This window comes from Cryptomeria japonica, chromosome 2 (assembly GCF_030272615.1).
Source record: "Cryptomeria japonica chromosome 2, Sugi_1.0, whole genome shotgun sequence".
NCBI lineage: Eukaryota > Viridiplantae > Streptophyta > Pinopsida > Cupressales > Cupressaceae > Cryptomeria > Cryptomeria japonica.
In genome coordinates, this window is record NC_081406.1 from 64,571,356 (window position 1) to 64,598,043 (window position 26,688).

The window sequence follows — 26,688 nt, forward strand, 5'->3', positions numbered from 1 at the left end:
TTGTTGTCATTGATGTCAACATATTTCTATGATTTATTGCTCTAGTGGTTGTATATTCATTTATTGGGATCATGGTTCAGTGTATGGAGTATTTCTAGTATCATTATATCTTTTTGTATTGGTTTTGGTGATCTAGAAGCTTAATTGATCATATCATATGATCCGGTTTGCAGTTTGGTTTTTTTTATCAGTGCTTTGTAGAGTTCGGTATTTCCCCTGGTATATTTCAGTGTGAACAAATCTTGAACTGATATTTTGGGAGATTGTTTGAGATGTTCATGTGTATCTTCATTTTAGATGGTTCATGATTTGGTGTTCCACAAGTTATCTTTCCTTGTGATAATTTTTGTTGTTTGAGTCTTGAGTCTCAGATGTTGATCGATGAAAATTTGATAAGTGGTATTGGTGCAACTATTGCAGATGATTCTAACGTGTTTGCTGGTATTTCCTAATTGTGTCTTATTTGTTTTGATGATCTGCATTGATCGTTGTGTAGTTTTTTGGTAGTTTTGTTGAACTGGTGATGTTCTTCATGTTATGCGGTATACCTAGTGGTGTAGCGTGTTGCGGTGGATCTTGGTGTGATTTCCGATGGTGTTGCATGTTTGAACATTTGATTTAGGTCCATGTTATATCATGTATATCATTATATTGGTCTGGTGGTCGATCTTTGTATCATGTGATGTAATTTTGTAATTGTGAGTTGAGGGTTTGGCCGACTTTGTTGTCAAGGTTGATGAATTGTATATATAGGTGATATAGTCATGTAATTTAGGTATAAAGGTTGTGTCTACATTATCAGAGAGAGGTGTATGTGCGAACAAATGGATTCATCTTTCAGTGTGGTGTGCTAAGCAAAGATTGGTGTAGAGTAGACAAATGTGCTTAATCGGAATTGCCATCAGGCATTAGCAAATGCTATTATTACAGTTCATTCCTTCCGGATTGTTGTCTAAATCTTGTTGTAAGTCAGTGAGACTTACCTGAGGGTTGCAGCCTTCCAGGTTACTTTATCTTGAGCAGTGAGCTCTAGGCAGTGTGTCGAAATGTTGGTGCATTCCCCATTGTAATTATTTTCACATACTACTACAGAGTATCATCTTATTGTGGGTAGGTTCCCAATGTGGTTTTCCCTTAACTGGGTTGTCCACGTCAAAATCTTAGTGTTGTGTGTTGTGCTATCAATTTGCTTATCTTTGTTGTTGTTGTAGTTTATTAGATTGTGTTTGTGGTTAAGTTTGTTAATCCAGTGAAAACTGATTCACCCCCCACCCCCACCCTCTCAGTTTTCTTAACTTCTCGGCATAATAGACAAACCAACAGAGAAGAAGGTAGCTAGGAAGTTTTCAAAGATTACAAGGGATGAGTTAGGATCTAGAACACTACATTTAGCTATGCCTAAGGTGGAAAAGGATAAAAGTGAAATCATGCCCGACGAATATGAGATCAGAGAAGTCAATTTGGGGCATGCTTCCATGACACAAGTGGTGGAAGATTTTGATGAATCTTCTTTGGCACCGAAAGAGCAAATGAAGAAGATGAAGGAAAAGAATAAGAGATTGAAGAGCAAAAATAAGGCCTTATGTGAATATGTGTGAAGCCTAAAACATCCACTCAGAGATAAAGATCCATTATTTGTTCTTCCCTCTTCTCTTCCCAAAGAATCCATTGATGGTATTAAAGAAAAAAGGAGAAGAGCTCAGAGTTGTAAGGAATGGGTGGAGGACGTCTTTGCTACAGCTGGAAAATTCATTGAAGTCTTGACTCAATTCCACTGGAGAATTCATGCCATCCTAAGCAAGTTGGAGATTGCGGATAGTTTGTGGGAAGATGTGCATATTTATTAAGATTTGACTATTTCACGACTAAGAGCACTGATGAAAGTTCCTAGGCAGACTTTGATTGATGGGAAGGTTGTCCAAGAGAATGAAATTTATGACTTCCCATGATGATTCTATGATGTCTGCACTGGAAAGGAATCAATTGAAAGATTCAGAATGGAGTCAACATCATTGAAAGACTCGGTCAAGAAAATACAAGAAGTCCTCAATGTAGTTGAGGCATTATTTGTTAGAAGGTTGACTAAGGAGGAGCTAATAGTCAACTTCTTGAAGAACAAATTGCACAAGTTCTTCTTTGTGGAATCCTTTTCCAAGAGGCATCTGGAAAATGTTTCCTTGTTTTCCAGCACAATGCGAAGAACTCAGGTAGTAGCGGCAAGTTGGGAGAAAAAATTCTCCAAATGCAAAGAGAATATTTCCCTATTAGAATTCAAGATGGAGAATCTGCCAAGTGTCTCCATATAAAAATTGGAGGTCGTCATTGCAAGATTTATTGCATTTGTCATTAATGAGCTAGATAATAGTTGTCCATTCTTGGGCGCGAATCTTTTGACCACATGATGGCATAGTGACGCATTCATTGTCAAGAATATTTGACCAAGGTAGCGGCTAATTCAATGCATGGCAGCCATCATACTTAATGAAATAATGAAACATCTTTTGCATGTTGGGCTAGATGAAGTGGAGCACTTATTGCATAGTGGTCGATCTTTGAGGTAGTGGTGCATTCATTGCACAATGGCCAAACTTTGCATAATGGTGCATTTATTGCATTATGGGCGTCATTTTGATCAAAGTGTAATTAATTGATAATGGGTGTAGTGCATCATTAATGTATTTTCCCACTATGTGGTGTCCTAAACTTGGGAATTTTGGTCAAACCCTAATTAAGGTTTGCATGTTTAATCTTAGTCATTGGTTGATTTGTAATAAAGGCCATTCATTTTCAAGTGTAGGCCTATATAAGGGGGTCACCCTTTCAATTGTAAAGGGGGAGATTGTATGAAATTGTTGCGATAAGCTATTGAGTAATAAAATGTGATACATTTTTCTTTGATGGTGTACACTTGTGTTATTTCTTAGCATGCGTGGTTTTGTTTTCCTCACTTAAGAGTAAATTTATTTCAAGCATTTAGATGAACAAGGTTGATTGCAATGTTTTAAGGTGCAGATCACTTGCTCAAACCTTTTGTTGATAGATGATTTTTATCAACAGTGCAAGGTTGGACTAAGCTATTTTATGTGTGCGCTTAATTTAAATTGTTAGATGAACATTGTTCTCTGATGGTGTTCATCGATAGTTTAAAATCCTTCAAACACAACCCTTGAAGATTGCACCCACTTCATGTAGTTGTCTTCAAGTGGTGAAGTGAAGTGTGATTGATCTCATCTGAAGCATTGCCATCGATTGAGTTCTTAGATTTAGAGCAGTTTTTTCTAAACCCACTCCTTTTACTTTCAGTATAATCTAATAAAAAAATCCTACAAAAGAGCCATTCATAGCCAAATCATTCATAAAAAATCTCCTTGAAAGTTATAAATTTGTCTATATCTTCTTCAAAGTGTGCGTAAGTCCCCTTGGATTACCAACGACATCTATCGCACGAGCCTATATCCACATAAAGTCACTAGTATGCAGTCAGAACCTTGGAGTCATCATATGATCTTCCTGCAATCTTAGCATACATTTGACTTTGATCAAGAGAGAATAAGGTAGCCGTTGGGAAACTTTATTCTGTGTTGGGCGTGGTCACAAAACACCACTCAACAGAAGGTGTTGGAATCTATTAGAAGAAATCATTTTGCTAAGGCTAGCGATTCTAGTAAGATTAAAGAGAAAATTTGATGAGTGATTAATTCAATTGAGTTCTCTCATTCAAGCAATTGTGAGTCATTCCACTCCCATCCCACCCCTCTCCTAAGGCCTTGGATGAAGTTTGGTTTAATTCTAGTAAGATTAAAGAGAAAATTTGATGAGTGATTAATTCAATTGAGTTCTCTCATTCAAGCAATTGGAAGTCATTCCACTCCCATCCCACCCCTCTCCTAAGGCCTTGGATGAAGTTTGGTTTAAAACCTCCTTGACTAACTAGTTTTTGGTTTGCTCTTTTGTGGTTGGTTTTAGTCATCTTCTTTTTGTTGGTTCTGCTATTGTTAGTTGGTCTCTATATGGTTTTATTGCTTTCTTTTGATTTTAAATTATTTGGTTCTCCTCTTTGATTGTTTTTCTTTATATGGCTTTATTGCTTTCTTTTAATTTTAAATTTTTTAACTTTTATGTTAAAATGTAGTGTTATGGAAACATAAATAGAAAATTCAGCCACATATCAAAATTCATAACACATGGAAATGTCAGTTTACCACTTGCACACACCAAGCGTAGCAGAAAAGTGGAAATCCAGGCAGTTCCAACAACGATGAAAGATTTTCATTTATTTGTTACAATACTCACCAATAATTCCCACAAGAACACCTTCCATGCTTAAAATGATGAAAGCCATTCAAGTCCCGCAGAATTATTTCTCGCCCAACAACTTCAGAAATATGCTCCATTGTTCTGTGGCAATCATCACAGACATAGAAGTTTTTACCAATTCGGATAGGCACTTCAGGATGGATGGTGATAAGCCCAAAAGTAACAGCCAGCTTCTCACTATGATAGCAATGATGCTGCTCATTGTTTTCATCTTCCAATTCATATAAAAGAAATTTTGAGTTAGTTACATACCCTGCCTCTTCCATTTTCTTACTCAACTCCTCTAATGTTGTATAGATTTTCTCTATCTGTGGGTGAGATCTGTCCCATGCTGAAAATATATGCACTCTACTTTTAAGTTCAATCCAACTTTGCCCTGGCTCCATTTTCAGCCCTTTTTCTTTCATCTTAATTTGCACCTCTGCAGCATCTTGTAGCCTTCCAGCAGCAGTGTGAAAGTTTGATAGAAGTACATATGTTAGTGGGTTTTCTGGTTCCATTTCCAAAATCTTTTCCGCCACAAGTTTTCCTCGTTCCATATCACCATGGTATCTACAGGCAACAAGCAATTGCCACCACACTACAGAACTGGGTTCAAATGGCATTTCCTTGATAAAGCTCTCTGCCTCATATAGGCTTCTGGAGCGACCAAGAACTTCTACCATACAGGCATAGTGATCCATTCTTGGTGTTATTCTGTAAGTTTGACTCATAGAATGGAAGTACTCACTAGCTTTGCTCACCAAGCCTTCTTGACTGCATGCACTGAGAACACTGGTAAAGGTAATGTGATCTGGTGTCATGCCTGTCATTTTTAATTGTTCAAACAGCTGAAGAGCTTCCTTGCCATTACCATGCTGAGCATATGCTGCAATCATCACAGTCAATGCCACAACATCTGGATCCACAATTTCATCAAATACTGTCCGTGCATTTTCCAAGATTCCACATTTTGCATACATGTCAACCAGAGCACTTCCCACCCAGTCATCTGAATCAAATCCAGTTTTGATTATAAGGGCATGGACCTGCTGCCCACTTCCAAGGGCTGATAGGTCTGTGCATGCACCAAGGATGCTTGCTAAGATGAAATTGTCAGGCATTAAGCAAGCTTGTTGCATTTCGCAGAAGAGCTTTAAGGCTTCCTCACCGTGCCTGTTTTGAACATAGCCTGCAATAATCGAATTCCATGATACAATGTTCTGTTCGGGCATACTGTGAAAAACTCTAGCTGCAGATTCTACACTCTCAGATTTAGCATACATGTCAACCAAGGAACTTCCCACAAAAATGTCAGACTCAACTCCAGTTTTAATGACACGCGCATGGATTTGTTCACCATGTTTCAAATTTTTCATGCTGGCACAAGCCTTGAGAATGCTGGCAAGTGTGAACATGTTTGGCTTCATACCTTGCAGTTCCATTTGGCTTAAAAACTTCAAGGCCTCCTCTGCACGTCCATTCTGAACATATCCAGCTATCATTGCATTCCATGGAACCAAATCTTGTACTTGCATTTCATTTAAAATAGTGTATGCAGCTTCTATGCTGCCACATTTTGAATACATATCCACAAGAGCTGTTCCAACAAACACATTTCTCCCAAATCCAGTTTTGATGATATGTGCATGAAGTTCCATGCCACATTGAACTATTGATAAACTCGCGCATACGGTAAGAACACTAGCAAAAGTGAACTCATTAAGTGTGAAATTAAGTTTCATGCCTTCTGATTGCATTCCATGAATGAGTTTCAAGGCCTCATAACCACACTCATTCTGAGCATATCCAGCAATCATAGCATTCCATGAGATCACATCTCGTTCAGGCATTCTGTCAAACATCTTTCGGGCCTGCTCTACCTTTCGACAATTTGCATACATAGTAATAAGAGCATTAGCCACAACCAGATTTAGTTCGTAGCCGGTTTTGATGACATGGGCATGGAGCTGCTCACCATGTTCTACGTCTTCTAAACTAGCACATGAACTAAGAGTAGTTACATATGTGAATGACTCTGGCGCAACACCGGCCTGTTGCATTCTGCAGAAAAGTTTCAAGGCTTCCTCATGCTGTCCATTGTGCACATAACCCATAATCATTGGAGTCCAAGAAAATGCAATTGGGTTCCCAGAAATAAACAATGAATATGCATCATCCATGCTCCCACATTTAGTATACATTTTAATAAGTGCATCTCTTAGAGTTGCATCTGATGCCAAGTCCATCTTCAGGATAAAATCATGTACTTGCTTGCCCATTTCTAGCTCTTCTAGGACTGTACATGCTCTGAGCACACTAACAAAGGTAAGCTTAGTAGTCCGCATGACTTCGTGCCTCATTTTCCCAAATATTTTCAAAGCTTCTCTATCATAACTATTCTGTACGTATCCTGCAATTATTGAATTCCAGGAGATCACATTCCGCACAGGCATTTTGTCAAACACTTGTCGTGCATCTTCAATACTGCCACATTTTGCATACATACTTATCAAAAGGTTTCCTAAATAAACAGTTATGTCAATACCAGAGTCTAGTATAAGTTGATGGACCTTCCTCCCTCGCTCCAGAGATTTCAACTCAGTGCATTCCTTCAAGAGGTGAGCATACTCATCCAAATCTACGGCAATAGGATTTTTTAACTTGGACTTTCCTTCATTATACACTCTACCCAGTACCTCAACCTTTCCCTCCCTGTGTTCTTGGCGTCTTTCTCCAATTCTAATACCAACGTTATTCCAATGTATTGGATTCCAATGAGAGTACTTACACCTGGTTTCTCTAGATCCTAATGCCTTAAAAACAATGATGGATATGTCAGACGACTGTTTTGAATCACTTCAGCACATGAAATTGATAATGACAAGAATTTGTAACAACCCAATTCAAAATTTTCAAACTCTTCCAATTGGCAAAAACGCTTCAACTTTACATTATCCCGATCAATCCAACTCAAATTTATAGCCACTTTCTCAGTCAAAACAGAGAAAGGAAACAAAACTGCATAATAATTAAGGAAACGGAAAATTAAACTTACCTTATGAAAAGAGAGCTTGCTTGGCAGAATCAATTTGTTACATTCCAGTTTAGTGAATTGAGGGTTTGTGAGAGGGAAAGAGGACGAATAAGAAGCAATGGATAAAGACATGGCTTTTTACATCCCCTGCAGCATGTAACAGCATCAAAACAAAAGCTATAACATCGCGTCCACTATGACAAAAGCATTGTATACCATATATGTTTGGTGTGAGATACTTCTGTATTCATTAAATTGGTTTTGTGATTTATTTGTATCGTTTAGAGTTTAGAAGAGATCAATTAGGCAAATAAATTAGATTAGTATAGTCAAGCTTACCAGTGATTGTTACAGTTAATTTTGTGCAGTTGACTTTGTCTGTAATTTAACTGTTTATAGCTATTGTTTTGGTTTTGGTAGTAACATGCACTAAGTAGGATTCATTATGCATTCAAGGATCAAAAAGTACACACTTTGAAGTGCTTATAGATACCTACTTAAAGCACTTAAAATTGTCCTAGTAGTGCACAAATGCCCTAGTAGTGCACAAATGGATCAACTATAGTCCAAAAACGCTAAAAAGTGAGTGGCTATTGTTACATGTGAAATTTATTAATGAGCTTTTATTTTAATTTTTTTTACAGCTAATAATTGGAAGTTTGGAGTGAAGGGTTATTGGAACTATAATTGGTGATCTTCCCTTGCATATCTTTAGAAAACTCTACCAATGATTATGCACAAATGGTACATTAGTCATGCACAAATAGATCAATTATAGTCCAAAAATGCTAAAAAGTGAGGTTGATAATTAGAAGTGTGGAGTGAATAGCTATTGGAAGTGTAATTGGTGCTCTTCCCTTACATATCTAAAAAAAATCTATGTAAAATAGAGAGAGGAGCTATATTAATTGTATTTTTGTTTCTTTCTTCTTTTATTAAAAGAATTATTTTGAAATTACTTATTATAGAATTTGATAATTTGATAGTAAATAGTTAAATACTTAAATAAATAAAAATATAAATTAGTAAGTCATATTTTAGAAATAATTATCATTTTAAATTTTAAATAAGATTTGTTGTCACGTTATTTATTTTATATTCTATCAAAGAGTTATTTCATTTTTCAATAATAAGATAATAAATAAATAAAATTGTATAAAACTAAAAAGTATTTAATGTTTTACTTTATCAAATATTTTTTATTTTTCATATAGCTACCATTTTTTTTATATTTATGTAATAATTTAATTATATTTTAATTTTTCATAAAATGTTTATGTTAAAAAAGAGCTATTTTATTTACTTAAGAATTATTTTATAGTTAATATATTATTTAAAGTTCATTTTAATTAATTTTATTCACCTAATAAGTATTTTATGATTTTGATTTTAATTTTTATTATTTTTTATGTCATCTCTATATTTTTTAATATTTTTTTGCTAAATTCACATCTAATGACTTATGGTAATGAGGTGAGACTCATATTGAAACTAAATGTGGAATTTAAATAAGTAAAATAAGGTATTAATGAGAATTAAAATGTGTGATAAAATGAATGTACTCTTCTAAGGTTTTGAATTATATTTGTAATATTGTTTTTTACCACCATGCAAACCCTTTACTTGTTATAAAATATAACTCCTAGTTATAAGTATTTAGTCTCACTTAAAATTCTTTCTATTGCTAGTCAAGTTGTTGAGTAGACAAGGCACAATGGTATCTCTTATATGGCTATTTATTTGATTGTATATAATAGTCACCACTAATCAAAGGATATTTGCAATCTATTAAATGGGTATCATTCTATTGTATATAATAATCACTAATCTTAAATAGATTTTGAGTTTATCGTAATAGTAAGTATGGTTAAATGTTGATTAAGTACTTAAAAGAGTTGTTATATACCAACTATGAGTAGTAGATTATTGTTATCTCTATATATTGGCTACACCATTGGTCATTGGGTATGGTTGTATGCATTGTAAGTATTTATTAGACTATTATGTGGGTTATATATACATTTCCATTTACAATTATATGTATTCCTGTTAATACTTGTGTAACCACCCTAAATTAAGATTGTTTGATAACATTTTAATGTTTATAAATCAATATGGGTATTAAAAAGAAATCTACCACATACTTGTAAGGCATGTTGAGTCCATTAGATGGAAGGTTTGAATTTAACTCTCAAAATTGAATCTCTCTTTTTTACCAAAGAATATCATTACACTTATGATATTGCTATCAAGATTCATAAGGCATGCAGTGCCTTCCGTGACACACTTCCTTTTGATGCATATGATGGACATTTAGGGACATGTTTAGACTCTTTTATGTTGAGATACTATATGATGATGTTAGGATTGTATTTGGTTCTTTATGTTACTCATTATCATGAGACGTGGCTTATAATTATTGATCATGATGTTTTTCTATGTGCTAACCCATAGTTTATGATTACCTTAGATATGGTGGTGATGTTATTGATGATGTTAGGTTATTTCCATGTTGTCTTATTATTGTGGATGTGAAGGGGGTGATATCACATCACTCATATATGAGCGGGGTGTGATGTTGTGGTTCTCTTTCACCTATTTGTTTACCTTGTGTTTATATACATGTATATAAACATTTGGTGTTATGCAGGATGCAGGTACTAAGCATCGACTCCACTTGGTCTCACAGGTTTGAGTGTGCCTTTAATCCCAATGGCAGTTGATCAGAGGTGACATAAGTTCCTATCACACTTGAAACCTAGTTAGTGCCTTGCCAATCCTAGTGGTTAGCTTAGGTCACCTTGTTAGGTGTTATGTGGTTTAAGTGTGTTGTATTTTATTTAATTTTTGTGTTGGATTGATTTTATAAGTTGTGGTGATTAATTAATTATATTGCATAGCCCTTTTCTATAGTTAATAAATAATGTTACATATTGTAGCGTCCTAAAATTGCGACACTTGCAATTTCGACTGCATTTGGGTCTTCACGATGGCGGCGCAACGTTGAACCTGAATGGAGACCCCGAAACCTGCTTGTGACATCAAAAACTGCATTTTTCTGCACCTTGGCATGATCCCTCCTTGCACCCTGCTGCCCCGGGAGGTGGGACCATGGCGCCCAGCACCCTTGTCCCTGGCCCTATTTTGGGCCCAGTCTCTTTTGGGCATCGGGTCTTTAAGTTTGCAAATTGGGAAATAATGTTTCCTGGTCGGCCCAAGGTCAGAAAAATCAGTCTATCAACCCTAATTGACAAGTATATAAACTACATTTCCCCTCTCAAAAAATGGGGAGGACATATGTGTGCAAAGATGCGGAAGCAATATTCAAACATTCAAACATTCAAGCATTCAAGCATTCCTTCAAGCAATTGAGCATTCTAGGTCTCCATTCAAGGCTAGGTGTTGCATTCAAGACAAGGATTCAACCATTGAAGAGGAGATCACATACAACATACAACATACTACATACATTACACCTTCGCATGTAAGAATACAAACATTCTTACAACAAGGTATCAGTACTTGTTTACATTACAAACATTTACACTTACAACATTCTCATTTCTTGGTTAATTCCAAAACTGGGGTTTGACCTAAAGGCAAAGCCCTAATCCCTAACCCCCCAATCGTCCTCTCTTTTCTGTGTGTAGGTTGCAGGTACGCGGCTGTAATTGAAGATCTGGAATCCTTGTGCAGAGACGAACAGACCCACCTTCGTTTCGCGGATTTTTCAAAGGACCGTGTGCACGTCAGGCGCCATCGTCCCTTCAACTTTCGCTCAAATTTGTAGAACAACATTGTCTCGACATTTTACTACTAATTCTAGGTCCGCAGCTTCATCCCATATCCCTACCTCTATTTACAAGTGAATCTTTCTTGCTTCTACATACATTCCTAGTTCAATCATTCTATCTATATTCTTTCAAAAAAAGGTATCCTTGATGTCACAACCCTTGAAACTCATTTAAAATCCAATCCTGCATTGCGTGGGATTGGATCTTGTGGGTTTCAACCCCTCTTTTGAATGTAAAGTCTCTCCTAAGTGAAAACCATCAACCCTAGTGACCTCCCTTCTCTCTCCTTGGAGTTGGGGAGGGGAGAACAACTAGGGTTCGATTTTTCCGCTTTACATTTTGGTGAACTCGATGTGAACATCCTCATTCTGATTATTCACGGTTAGATCTGAAAATTTTGTTTCCTTAATTACATTTCCATGTTTGATCTTTTGCAAATTTTAGAGGCTAATTGCATAAAAACCCTAAAATTTTCTTTTTAGTAATTAAACTTGTGAAATATTTAATTGTTAATGCTTGTTTCAGATTTACCCTTCTATTGCAAATTGTCAATTCATATTTGTGCTTTAATTCTGAAAATTAAGTGGTTAAATGTCAAAACCCTAATTTTTAAAACCTTCTTGGTTCAACCTTTGACTGATAATTTCACTAATCAAAACACCTCCAAATCGGCTATAACTTTGGATTCAGCAACAAAATCACAATATCTTTCATCCCTGAAAATTTGGAAAAAAGTTGCGAGGACCGTGTGCACCCCGAGCGCCATTGTCCCTGACATTTTTTCCAAAATTTCGAGAGCTAGATCTTACTGTATTTTTCTGCTAAAATCCAGAATTTTGGCTGATTTTATCAATTTTAACACTTTCAAAATTAAAGTCAAAGTTGGTCTAGTGATTGCTTGGATTGAGGCTTCTAATCATTCAAAAAATTGTTGAAATTAAAACTCCTATCAAAATTGTGTTTCTTACAGTCCTAAATCTGAAAAGTGTGTTGGCATTCATTCGAAATTTCAATGCTTTATTCAAATTTTTGCAATTTGTGACTTTTGAAATTAAGTGTTTAATTGCAGCAACCTTGATTTCCACTTTCAAATTTGAATTTTGTATGAAATTGAGTCAACTTTTAAATTTCAAAGCCTGCATTGCTTTCAGCATTCCCTCTAAAATCATAAAAGTCAAAATTTCAGTTTCCCCCTCTTTTTCAAAATTCAAATTTTACATTTTTCAACAATCTTGGTAGGGTTCAATTTTGAGATTGCAACTTTAATTTGGTCTATCTACAGATCGTAAAATCACTCAATTTTTTCAGATTAGCTTTAAAATCATCATAACTTTCATCCCTGAAAATTTCAAAAAAAGTTGCGAGGACCGTGTGCACTCCGTTCGCCACGGTCCCTGACATTTTTTCCGAAATTTCGGGAGATTGTCCTGATTATATTTAACAGCTTAAATCTAGGAGATTGGTTGATTTTATTGAAATTTGCTACCTCTAAAATTCAAAATCTTTTCTCTCTCTTTTGTGCATGAGTTTTACAACAATAAGCCCTACTTACACTATTCCTGTTAGACAAAGCCTTAGAATTAAGTCCTTCCAGGGTGTAATTACTGAGGAGATGGAACCTAATTTGAATGGCCTTTTTAGTGAGGACATGGGTAATTCCTCTAATCCTCTTAATGATGAAGAAGCTCTCCATGAGGTTTCTGTAGAACAACTTTCAAAATTGGATAACCAATTTGATGATTTTCGACAATGGATGTCTCAAGAATACCCCGATAGTGAAGCTCTTTCATTAATTGAGGGTCTAAAATGTATGGTTCAAAGTGATAAGAATGGAATTGATATTTTGCGTAGTATTGCACACATTGTGGATTCGAATGTGATGCCGATGAAAAGTTGTGCCGAAACCTTAGGTTATACACAACCTCCTACTCAAGTTAATCATTCTATTCCTTTGACAATTCCTATTGCTAGTATACCTACTTTTACATCAAACATAATGACTACTTCAATACAAGACATTCCACCTATGATCACCAGTCATGGGGGCAATCCCTCTTCTTCAATCAACCCTCTTCCTTCATTCAATCCAACTTCTTCATTCATTCCTTCAATGAGTGTTCCTATTATATCACCACAAATGAACATGACGCAAGGGGGCAATTCATTTAATCATTCCATTCCTCCTTGTAGTGTTCCTCCTTTCCAATCATCTCCTATGACTAACTATCATAGTGTCCCACCACCTTACTCTCAATCAGTACCTTCTTTCAACAACATAATACCTCCATCACAATCTAACACGTCTAATATGAACTCTTCGACTGAATCGACCATTAACAATCTTGCACAAACTGTCTCTTCTTTACAGCAACAAATTGCCTCTATGAATCAATCTAAGTTTAGTGTGCCCACATTTGATGTTGCGAGCCCACTTTCTCTTGACATTGTTCAAGCTATCCCCCCTAAACATGTTGAAATCCCGCATTTGGAGCTTTATAATGGTAAGGGTGATCCTTTAACACATGTTAAGATATTTCAAACAATATGTACCGATTTTGCTTATGACCAAAGGTTGCTTGCAAAACTGTTTACTAGAACATTAAGAGATAAAGCCCTACAATGGTATTGCTCGTTGCCTTCTTATTCTATTTCTTCTTTCGAACAACTTGCAAACGCTTTTATTCAACAATTTCAAAACAATATAAGCCCTAAAGTTACTTTGATTGATTTAATGCATTGTAAACAAGGTGTTAAAGAAAAAGTGACTGATTTCATTGGTAGATATAAGCATTTGTATGCTCAAATTTCTTTTCTAGTCCCTAACAATGATATTCAAAGAATCTTTATTTCTAACTTACAAAAAGATATTAGAGAAAAACTTCTATTTTCTGAGTTTACTTCTTTCCAACAGTTGTGCGCAACTCTTCACAATTATCAACTGACTGTGAGTCAAATGGAACAAGCAAATCCTATGGCTCCGAGTGATAAGGGTGATAGTAGTCAACAACCATTTGGGAAGTTTAAACCGAACAGAGAGTCAATTAAATTCAATGAAAACATCATCAACAACAATGTGAATGCAGCATCAGGTGTGCCTCCTATTTCTAATTTTTTCAAGAAAGAAAGAAATTTTACTCCTTTGAATGAATCATTGCATAGTATTATGAATAAGTTATTGGAACAAAATGTGCTTACCCTCCCTCCTATAAGGCAAATAGATCCTACAAAGATTAATTCACCCTATTTTGATAACAAATCTTTTTGTCAATTTCATCATCAACCTGGGCATGATACTGAAAAATGTTTTGCTTTAAAGGGTAAAATTCAAGATTTGATTGATAATAATACTATCTCTGTTTCTAGTATGAATGATAAAGGCAACACATCTGTAGCTCCTCCTAACCAAAATCTTAAGATTTTTACTGATCCATTACCTTCTCATACCTCTAATGTGATCGATACTAATGATTCCTCTGTCTCACCTGATGATCTTGTGTCTATGACTCCGAATGTGATTAACTTTGTGGAACAGCAGAAAATCCCTAAAGAACCTTCCATCACATTTGATTCTAGTGAAACTATTAGGGCACCTGATGGTCCTTTATATATAGTTGCAAAAGTTAAGAATACACCTTACCATGGAGTGCTTATTGATCGTTCTTGTATGGTTAATGTCATTACTGAAGAATTTCTTTTTACTTTGTAATTGAATCAAGTGATCTATGACAAAACAAATGTGGTTGTGAAATTATTTGATGCATTTTCTTCTCCTTCAATTGGTTCTATTACATTACCTATTGAGGTCCATAACAAATCCCTTGATGTGAGCTTTGCTATTATTCCATCATCCGAACAATTTCGTGTGAAGCTAGGCTATCCTTGGTTATCTTCCATGAAAGTTATTGCTTCTCTTATTTATAAGTGTTTGAAATTTACCCATAATGGTGAAGTTGTTACTGTCAATCATAGTCTCTTTAAACCAGCTGAAAGAACTTCTAGCGTTCCTGTTGATTATTTTTGGCCCAAACAATTCCAATCTCTTCCACCGCGAAGTGATCATCTTTTCAAATCTTATCAAAGGTGGAAAAAAGATATGATCCTATCTCTAAGTGAACCTAGAACACCCAAACTTGATATTCCTATCATTCTTGAGAAGGAAGTTCTTCCTTTGAAAGATAAAACTAATGTCTTTCCTCAAGAAGATTCCCAACCCATCCCTATGAATGGGACTATGCCTATGTCTAATAAACTTTCTAAAGGTAGACCTATACCTCCTCGTCATGATGGACTTGGTCTCCTTCCTAAACCAAATATTCCTCCCTTATATGGAGCAATTCCTCCTCCTTCCTCTTATGGAGAGAAGAGACCTTCCTCTTGTCCTATTATTCAACCTAAGAGACCACAACCTAAACACCCAAGTGAAAAGGATGAGAACATTCCTCCTCAATCTTCTCAACTTCCTACTAAGACTAGACGAAATCGTTCTGCACGTGAACACCAACGAAAGCATCGTCTTAGAGCTCAGGCAGCTGCTTTCCAAACTTTGCAATCCCCAAAAACACCTTCAGCTAGTATTATTCCATTTTCTCCTCAGCCGAAAATTGAGCCAAAATCTCCTAAACATAAGATGCATGATGGTCTTGATCCTGTGCGAGTTAAAGATCCTATTTTTATAAATCTTGATGATGATATAGATGAAAATGTTATTCATGATGAAAATGTTACTCCTCTTCATTCTGATAGTGAATATGAATATGTTGATGTTGATAACCATTTATCTAACGAATTTTCTAAAGCACTTATCCTAGCTCCTAGACAAGAACAACGTGGCTTGGAACATGAACATAGCCCTTGTTTGGATCTTGTGATAGCTCCATCTGCTATGTTGGATGTTCCTCCTCTAGCATTTTTCCTGCCTTCCCGAAATATTGATCAGCAAGATCGGGGGGTGGATGACGTGCTAGACTAGTTCATTAGCATAGCAGATTTTCTCCTCCTCTCTTGATCTCTTTTGTTACTTCTTTTATGTGTTATTCTCATTCTTCTATTTGTTGTCCTTAGTATTGTCTACTTGAGGACGATGCAAAGCATTGAGATCTCTTTTGGTCTCTCTCATGTTGACTCAAAAGACACATGTGTTCCCTTCTTCTAGGTGACCTTCCTTGATTGGGGAATGAAGAACAATTATGCATACATACATATGATATACATGAATTATCATACAACATACTGACCCCGAGGAAAGCGAAGTCACCTTGTGCTTTGTGTTTTGTGTCTATTATCCTTGGGCTTATCTCACACTTGGGGGCTAAATCCTTGTGGTAACGTGCTCCTTTCTCATTTCTTATATGTATCACTACCTTAAAGAAATAACCCCCGGTGAGGTGTGTACGATCGCTTTAACGTAGGGGGGCATACACCCCGTTCATATCTCTTCAAGATACTTGAAAGTTTCTTGGCAAATTTAGCTTTGCCTTGAAAATTTTTGATATCTTTCTTGCATGACTCATAGTGAGGGAACCTTACTACTGACAGTCATGGTTCTCCCTCGTGATCTTCCCTTTTACTTTGTCAATCGAAGTCGTAAGATCCTTAGTCCACTGGGGGCTTGGTGTATCTTGCGTCCTTGACGTGGTGAAAGTTTTTCAATGTTGTTTCCTTGTACTTTACCGAAAGTATGAGCGTACGCTTATACTCCCGCTAAAGTGGGGGCTAAATGTAGCATCCTAAAATTGCAACACTTGCAATTTTGACTGCATTTGGGTCTTCACGATGGTGGCGCAATGTTGAACCTGAATGGAGACCCCGAAACCTACTTGTGACATCAAAAACTGCATTTTTCTGCACCTTGGCATGATCCCTCCTTGCACCCTACTGCCCCGGGAGGTGGGACCATGGCGCTCAGCGCCCTGGTCCCTGGCCCTATTTTAGGCCCGGTCTCTTTTGGGCATCGGGTCTTTAAGTTTGCAAATTGGGAAATAATGTTTCCTGGTCGGCCCAAGGTCGAAAAAGTCAGTCTATCAACCCTAATTGACAAGTATATAAACTACATTTCCCCTCTCAAAAAAGGGGGAGGACATATGTGTCCAAAGACGCGGAAGCAATATTCAAACATTCAAACATTCAAGCATTCAAGCATTCCTTCAAGCAATTGAGCATTCTAGGCCTCCATTCAAGGCTAGGTGTTGCATTCAAGACAAGGATTCAACCATTGAAGAGGAGATCACATACAACATACAACATACTACATACATTACACCTTCGCATGTAAGAATACAAACATTCTTACAACAAGGTATCAGTACTTGTTTACATTACAAACATTTACACTTACAACATTCTCATTTCTTGGTTAATTCCAAAACCGGGGTTTGACCTAAAGGCAAACCCCTAATCCCTAACCCCCCAATCATCCTCTCTTTTCTATGTGTAGGTTGCAGGTACGCGGCTGTAATTGAAGATCTAGAATCCTTGTGCAGAGACGAACAGACCCACCTTCGTTTCGCGGATTTTTTGGAGGACCGTGTGCACGCCGGGCGCCATCGTCCCGTCAACTTTCGCTCAAATTTGCAGAACAACATTGTCTCGACATTTTACTGCTAATTCCAGGTCCGCAGCCTCATCCCATATCCCTACCTCTGTTTACAAGTGAATCTTTCTTGCTTCTACATACATTCCTAGTTCAATCATTCTATCTATATTCTTTACAAAAGAGGGTATCCTTGATGTCACAACCCTTGAAACTCATTTAAAATCCAATCCTGCATTGCGTGGGATTGGATCTTGTGGGTTTCAACCCCTCTTTTGAATGTAAAGTCTCTCCTAAGTGAAAACCATCAACCCTAGTGACCTCCCTTCTCTCTCCTTGGAGTTGGGGAGGGGAGAACAACTAGGGTTCGATTTTTCTGCTTTACACATATATAAATATATTTTTATTGTGGGCATATAATATTATATTAAAGTTGCTTTATGGAAATTATGTTATTGAATTATCTATGTATATTTATGAATTTAATTATTTATTGGCATTTTTATGATTTATTGGGGAGTTGTAATTAACAATTATTATTATCTTTTTATTTTAATTATTGATTGGGTTGATTGTGTGTTCGAATGAAAGTTGTCATTTTGATTTTCCGGTGTGAGAGGAAATGATGGCATTTTGAGTCTTGCATATATATTTTTGGTCTTTTAGGGGAAGTTTATGAAGTTTTTACAAATAATTTTTAATGAGAATAGTTTTTGAAGCTCTAGTTTTTGAAAGAAGAAATTGTGAAATGATGTATTGAAGGTCTACATGTTGGATTCAAAGGTTGTTTTCTTGATCTTGGATTGAAAAAGTTTTCCTTGTGTGTGCTTGGGTGTGGCATTGAGGAATTTGCTTGGATTGTTTGGTGGTTGTGTATGCACTGGAGGAAGCTTGGTTTGTTGTTTGTGGATCATTTGTATGAAGGTCTGATCAAGAGAACGTCACCTTCTCAAGTTCTTTAACCAATCATTCCTTAATCCAGGTTGGCAGATCTTTTTATCTTCCTGTATTTGTGCATTTTGCTTCAAATTTGTATAAAGATTGTTTGTTGTGTGTATGAATGATCTTTCTTAAGTATTTGTAAAAACTTTTGGGTCTTGGTTTTGCATTTCGATGATTTGATGAATAGAGTGTTTCTTTCTTATTTCCTTTTTGAATTTGTTTTGATAACTAGTGTCTTGTAGATTCAAATTTTGATTTCATGTTTGTTAAATTACTTATCTGGATAGTAATCACCCTCTTTTTAATTGGTTCGATGTTGGATTTTGCACTTTAAGCCTTTCTAGAGTTTGTTTAGTGGTTTTAAGTCTTTTTGTATCGTATTTTACACTTTGTTACATATGCACCAAAACAATAAGCATATGCGCTAAAATAAGCTATGTATGCACCATAGTATTTAACATATGCACAATTTTGTGTCTCAAATGCGCAACTCTGTGTCACAAATGCGCAATTTTGTGTCTTGTATGTGCTAAAAGAATGTGCAAATGTGCTTGTTAAGGTGGTAAAAGCACTAAAAGAATCAACAAATGCACTTAAAGAATTAACAAATGTGCCATTCTGTGGTTTTTCCATTTTGGCTTAATTTTTGAAGTCTATGTCATGCTAAGTCAAACCAAAGGGTTGTATAAGGTATTTGACTTTTCGTTGTGTCTCCTTTTAGTGATTGAATTGTCTGATTGTGTTGTATTTGAGTAATTTCCTACCTTTTTACAAGTGTTCATTTACTAAGGCTTGATGGTTTTTCATTATGGTTATGTTGAGATGAAATTGGGATTGGAATTGGAATTGAGTTACGATTCAGATTTACGTTGTGATTCATATTTTGATTTGGAACCTATGTGATAAGTTCAATGTGGATTTTATGAGATCTTTATGTTTTGTTGATTCCTAGGTTTTAAGAGCATGTTAGGGGGGAGTGGCTTCCAAGAGGGTTTCGGGGCCCCTAAGTGGCTACCAGGAAATCTCATTGGAAGTTTCTTTAACCTAGTGATAATTTTAATTAATGAATTCAGGGGTTGGGTGGTTTTCACATTAACAAGATAATTGTGTGCCCCACTCATGGCCTTGAGTGCTATTTCAGGCTTAGGATGAGTTAGTGAAGGACTTGTCAGCATGACTGTACTCCCTTGTCCTCACAAAATTTGAGTTGATTTAGCATGGGTGTCACTTGGGTGCCAAGGTCTAGAGAGAGACTGCCAGGGAAACCCTTATTGATGGAATGTGATCACACTTTCCCCTATGTGTGTCCTAGGACCTTAGCCTTTGTGTTTTTTGAGGCCTCTAGTAAGTTTATGTTTTGGGATTAAGCCTATGTCTTATGTTCTTAAGTATTTTAGTATGTTAATGTCTATGTGTATGTTTATGTTTCCATGGTTGCATAGGTGTCAACCTAGGTCTAGTATGTGTGTGGGGCCTTATGTCATTCTCTGTAGCACAAGGGGTGGAACTTTTTGGTTCCACATGGTCGGGTGGTTTGATGTCTTCTTCCATTGGGATTTTATTCATCATTTGTTCATGTGCGTATTGGATGCTTCTAAAAATTTTAAGCTCTTGTGTTATGGATTCATGGAGCAGATGTTATATATTCTTTATGTTTAGGAAATATCATTGCAATGTAATTTGGATTTATTCATATAATTGGAGAAACATGATATTCTAGTTGTAAAGGATAATGTATGATTGTAATGTAACTTTGTATGAGATGCTTAAAGAAATGTAATTATGATTTATGTGATTTATTATATAAAAAAGGTATCAGCTGTGTTTTAATAATGAATGAATAATCTTTCACGTATTAGGATTATTAACTTAGGAACATTTGATGTTTGGGCATTAAAATGAACTTAATGTGTTAGTCCAATGTTAAATATGTTGTAAACTATGCTTAAGTATGCAATGAGTAAAAGGTTACTTTCCTATGTTATAGAAAATTTAATGGTCATTAGTTTAAGTAGGGGAAAATCATATTTTAATTTTAATTAATGTTGCACATGTGTTTACTTATTTGCATTTAAGTAATGTCGTTAAGTTTCCCTGGGGAATGGAAACTTAAATGTTATAGATTATTTTCACTTGTGCACTTAATTTTATGTGTTCATAATAGTTTAATGAATGTTATTGAAGTTAATATGTGTGTGTTGTAAGAATTAAAAAAAGTATCTCTAAGTTTCTAGTTGGATAGTTAGTTTCTCTAGGGTATTCTTGGTGGGCATTACAATGCATAACACTTGTTAAAGGTTTTGCAAATGGGGTTGCAAGATAAGTGGACTTAACCTTGGAGGAAACTTCGCGGTTAAGCACACTCAAGTTGGAGTAGTATTAGGATAGGTGACCTCCAAGGAAGGCCCAATGCTTCACCTAGATGCAATGAGTGCTAAGTGGACCATTCATTATCATGAGAGATGGGTTCTTGTGAATCATTACACTTGTTAAAATTTCCTTTTATGATCACTCGAGTAGGAATAACTTCAATTGGCTATTGGGACTCTTTTTGTCTCATATATAATATTATTATTCTATGGTATACTAGGTTTACAAAATTATTTTAAATGGGATTATAAATTTAGGGACTAAAATTTTCATAGGTAATTTTTTTTACAAAGAAGTGTATTTATATATATTCCTAAGTAAATAGACTTACTCCTTATACATTGTTTATTAGAATATATAACTAGTGTCATCAATTGTGGCTAATATTTATGCTGAATTTGAACCTATTTGTAAACTCTAAAGAGATCCAACCACTAAACCCTAGATCTACAAGCTAATTCAACACAAAATCAATAAATAATTTATCAAACATGCAAATACTAAAGAATCAAACAAATCATACCTTTCACATGTCTAGTAGGCTTGTCTCCATTTTTATCCTATCCTCCATGATCTTGCATTGAATATGGTGCTCTTAGATTTGTGTTACACTTGCACAAGAGCTCAAGGAAGAATGGATGTGGTTGTGATGATTTTGATAGAATGTAGGTATGATTTCTTATAGATGTTATTCATGAAAATGGAAGAAAGAATCCTCTTTTATAGAAATCTCAAAGAGAATCAAGGGTTTAGATTAAGAGGTTAAAGATGAATGATCATGATCACATAGATATAAGAGGCTCAATAGGATTTGAGGGTGGGTAAAGATACGAGATGAAATTAAAAGGATAAGGGTGAATAGGATTAAGAGGTTAAATTTGAAATGGAGGCATACTTGATTAAGTCGTGGGTTGACTTTGGAGAAAACACAAAATGAATGAAGAGATAATTGACACTTGTCACATGCCTACAAATTTAGATTATGATCCATGTGAACAAGTTGGAGGGCTAGGATTAAACAGGAAAAGGTAAATGAGTTAATTATTAAATAAATAAAGTATTTATCTAATTTAGGAGAAGAGGTGGGATCTAAATAAATAATTATTTATTTAATTTTAGAAAGAAGAAGATTAGTGAATTAATTAAATAAATAAATAATTATTTAACTAATAGAAGGTATTAGGATAAAATTTAATTAAATAAATAATAAATATTTATTTAATTAAAGGACAATTTTAGGTGTCTACATTATGCCCCTATTTGAGACAATGGATTTTATCGCATTGTTTCAAAGAAGATTAAAACATAGTGAACAAGAAAGGGATAAGGGCTAGAAGCATGATGCCCCAGTCATAGGAAGGATAAGAAAGGATGGTGTTCCCTTGAGAGGACATATGGGTTAGAAGAACACATGTGTGCTCTCAAAAGGAAGACGAGGGGATAAGGTTAGAAGAAAATGGATAAGGAGATGATAAATTGTTGTCCATAGAAGTAGTTATGGATGGGAGTGGATGAAGGGATATAAATGATGAGATTGATGTAATCTTGTGCTTAATATAGTGCTATATCATCATTGAGCTTATTATGGCAAGTGGTTGTGACTATCTAGATATTATTTAGACCCAAATGATCCACATACCATTTGCATGGAGAGAAGACACTTGCAAACAAGGTATTCTCTAGTTCACAGTATCATAGGTCCTTGATGATCATAAACAATCATGTCCTAGGATGAGCAAGATAGTTTTACTAAAGATAAATCCACAAGCAGCAATCAAGTTAGCATGCCCCATCCTGGCCGCTTTAGTTTATAGACATCCTTGAGTATCATAGGAAGCATGTCATAAAAGATAAAATTAAAAGAAAAGAAAAAGCCTAAACCAACAGTCAATGAAATCCTTATGCCACAAATGTTTCTTTCCATAGTTTGGTCTAGTCATATTTTGACAGTGTCTTGATGAAGCAAAGATAGTGCATAGGGACATAGGCTCATTACACATGCTAAGCCTTTGGTCTTGGTCAAAATATTGATTTGGTTAAAGAACAATGCTACATATATTCATCTAAAGTATCTCAATCCACAAAACAGATGCATTATTATGAAGAAAGTCAAAAAACTTATTGTGGATTGGCAATACAAGTGGAATTTTATCGTGGATTGTGAGTGTGAGAAGGAAGATAGAAAATAAAAATTCCTCATAACATGTGGCGCAAGGGTTCGAATTCCATCAATAGGTTGAGGATATTCCCCCAGTTAGAGATAGGACTAGATTATTATGGGTGAAGAAAGGATGACAGAAGGTTCATTATGGACAAATGGACAAGACTCTAGAAGGATAATAGAACAATAACAAGTCATGGTGGGTAAGGGATTCATTATAATATGAAGGATTTGTGAGGTGGAAGAGTTGTGAATAATCCTAAAGGAGAGAGGAGTGAAGTCCCTACACATGGCATCAATTGCCTAGTTTTCACCATGGTACTTTCCCAAGGCACCACTGAAGTTATTTTCACCAAAGGATGAATTATTTCTCTTTACTTTTTCTAATTAAAAAAAATAGTGTTTGATAATTTATTTTATATTTAAGGGATTCTCTAAAGGGCTAAGCATAGAACTTGTGAAGGTGCATGTTGTTGATAGGATCCTCCAATGGTTCACCTTTAGGAGTAGATAGTTGATATGCTCTAAAGCCATACATTGTAGTAACACCATTATGACCTATCTAGTTCGGTTCAAATTTTCTCTTCTTCTCACGATCCTACTAATTTCTAGGATTTTCTTTGAGAACCAAATTGCCTACCTCAAGTATTTGAGGTTTAAATTTTTTATCATAACTATGACACGTGTTATTAATATGCTCTAAGGTGATTGAAGGAATGTTGTCAGTGCTCATCCAATAACTCAAGATCCTAAAGGCAAGAGACTCAATAGTCTTCATCATTCAAAATATTGTGCAAGGAGAATTACAAGGATAGTAACTCAACCTCAATGGGTAAGATAGCTTCGGATCCATAGATAGTGAATATGGTGTGGCTCTAGTGGGAGTGTGTATGCTTGTACGGTAGGCACACAAGGCAAGATCAAGTTGTATATGCCAATCTCGAACAACGTTATTGATTGTCTTCTTAAGGATTTTAAAAATAATTTTTTAAGACGTCTTAGATTGACCATTGCCTTGGGGATAACATGGGGTGGAGAAATGGTGTTAAATGTGAAACTTATCACAAAGTTCATGAACATTCTAATTTTTGAATGGATGCCCATTATTTGTGATGATGGAGATAGTAGGGATGAATATGGTGATTTTCTTATCGATGACTTGTGTAAGGGAACAACCTCAATCCATTTGGTGAAGTGCTCAATAGTAGTATTAATAAATTTATGGCCATTAAAAGATTGAGGGAATATCTTACCCACAAGATTGAGTCCCCATTGACAAAAGGGTCAAGGTGTCACAATCGGTTGTAACTCTTGTGTTGGAACATGTGTGTTGCCATCAATGAAAAATGGGGATATTATTGACAATATGTATTGGAATTTATGTCAACCTAATGTTTGATAATATATATTGTCTTGAATTGTTGTGGTCATTGTTGAGATGATTGGTTGATTAAAGTATTGTTACGATTGTTGAGAAAGTGTATATCGGTGGTAACATTATGACTGACATGAGTATCTCTACATGTATGATTGATTAGATAATTGAGGATGTGATTATGAGATTACATGGTCTACTATTTGTATGATGTTGTCATGATTTTCTTAATTGGTATGAAGAGGTTGATGAGAGGATTAGATGGATATTAGTTCTAGATGGTTTGTGGATGTCCACTCCTTGGTGTTTGATGTTTGTACTAAGTTGGTTGTATTGACATTATTGATAATTTTGATGATTTTCATATAGGTTGAGATATTAAGATGATGATTAGATGCATGATAGTATAATGAAGATATTGTACAGAATGAGAAGGTGATTTTTTTGGACATTTTGGTCCCTAGAAACCTGAGGGAGCAAATTGGTATAAGATGTATTGATATGTGCCTAGAAGAATGCTCTGCCTTCCTCCACATTTGAAAATATGGTCTTATGGACTTGGATATAATTTCTATTCTTTGTGGAAATTTCACTCAGGTATCTTTTTAGGTCCTTGGTGTTGCATCTGATGTGGTTAGTAATTGTTGTTGGTTGTTAGTCTAGTTCTTTGTCAAAAGTGGTTTGAAAAATTCTCTACATTATTTTTCTAGTGTTGTGGCTTAGAAGCCATGTTTATAACATTTATTTCGTGTCCTTGTTCAATTATTAGATGGTGTTGCAGTTGAAAGTAATGATATTGTGTTTTGTGTTTGATTGGCCTTCTAAAATGAAGAGTTTAGTATCGCTTGTGTTGTACCAGTATGATCTTGATATGAAGTGAATGAAGAGTTTGATAATATTGTTGGATGTTCATGGAAAATCCTAGTTTACTCTACATATTTCTAGAAGGTCTATTTGATGGCGCATAGTGATTGGAATCTAAGTTTCAGGGTAACTACTTTGGTCAAGCTGACTAGTGTTGTTCCTTGGCATGCGGTGAATCATTGGATGTCTTTTCTTGCCTAAAAGTTTGTGTTACATTAATTTTGGGTCCTACCTTGACATGTGTGGTCCTTATTAGACTTATTAATGTGGAAGTTATGTTTTAGGCTGACTTGTGGCATGCTATTTGTTGTATCTACATGTTACCTTGTTGCCAACCTTTGAAGGTTGATTGATGGTGTGTGAATTGTTCCTACCTACTTGGAAAGAAGTGTTAATATGTTTTAGTTCCTCTCTATCTCCTGGATTGGACTACTTTTGCCACAATTATGTTTTGGTAGCTGATTTAATAGGACCTATGCTTATCCTTAGTTTTGGCCGATCTAATTGATGTTTGCAATGAAGAAGATGGTATATATAGAAGATGAAGTTGATGTCGAGGGTGTGAGTTAGTGAGTGTGTGTGTGTAGATGTGTATGTGGATCAATATGTATGTTGCACCTACATGTCCATAATATTTGTAGAAGTCAGTTGTGACAAAGTCAATGTGTGGTGTTTGTTGTGGAATCAGTCACTTGAGATAGAGATTCAAGGACAACTTCATGTTTGGAGATTGTTGGAGGTAGTATTGTTGAAGGCCTACTTGTTGATTCATATATTCATTGTTACCTACTTTGGAGAAGTGATCTTCAAATTGCAAACTTTGTATCTTTCCCTATGGTTGTGCACTCTAGCCTGCAAGTCCTTCAGGAATAAATGTGCTTCCTTGGCAATGAGCCTAAAATTATATTGTTATCATTTCATAATTTGTGAGTTGACTCTCACGGTGGTTTTTCTCTATCTAGTTTTTCCACATAAATATGGTGTTCTCTTGTGTATGGTGTTTCATTGTTATATTTTTTGTTTTTGTTGATAAGAATATGGTTAAAGAGCTTTTGGATTGAGTAGTAAAGTTTAAGTATTAGGTTTGGACTAATTCACACCCCTCTCAATTCTAAGGTGTATTCAACTAGTTACAAGAATTATAATCAATAAGGAGTATTATTAGTCATGTGGAAATAATTCTAATACTTATTATACCAAATATGGCAACACATAGAATGATAATAGCATAAAATGAAGAACTGAGCTTGTTATCACCTAGATTTACACCTTGCTGAGTAAACTCAGCAATCTAGTGATACATGGGAACATTTTCAGGTT

General features: G+C 35.5%; 1 protein-coding gene across 1 annotated transcript; it reads right to left on the reverse strand.

The window, feature by feature from the left end:
• Positions 1-4,247: 4,247 nt before the first annotated feature.
• On the reverse strand, positions 4,248-7,577 carry LOC131060520 (pentatricopeptide repeat-containing protein At3g24000, mitochondrial). The gene is made up of 2 exons (XM_057993759.2): positions 7,355-7,577; positions 4,248-7,112 (listed from the first exon to the last, which is right to left on the reverse strand). The coding sequence occupies exons 1-2, from the start codon at positions 7,463-7,465 to the stop codon at positions 4,290-4,292; spliced, it is 2,934 nt and encodes a 977-aa protein (XP_057849742.2). The 5' UTR covers positions 7,466-7,577; the 3' UTR covers positions 4,248-4,289.
• Positions 7,578-26,688: the final 19,111 nt, after the last annotated feature.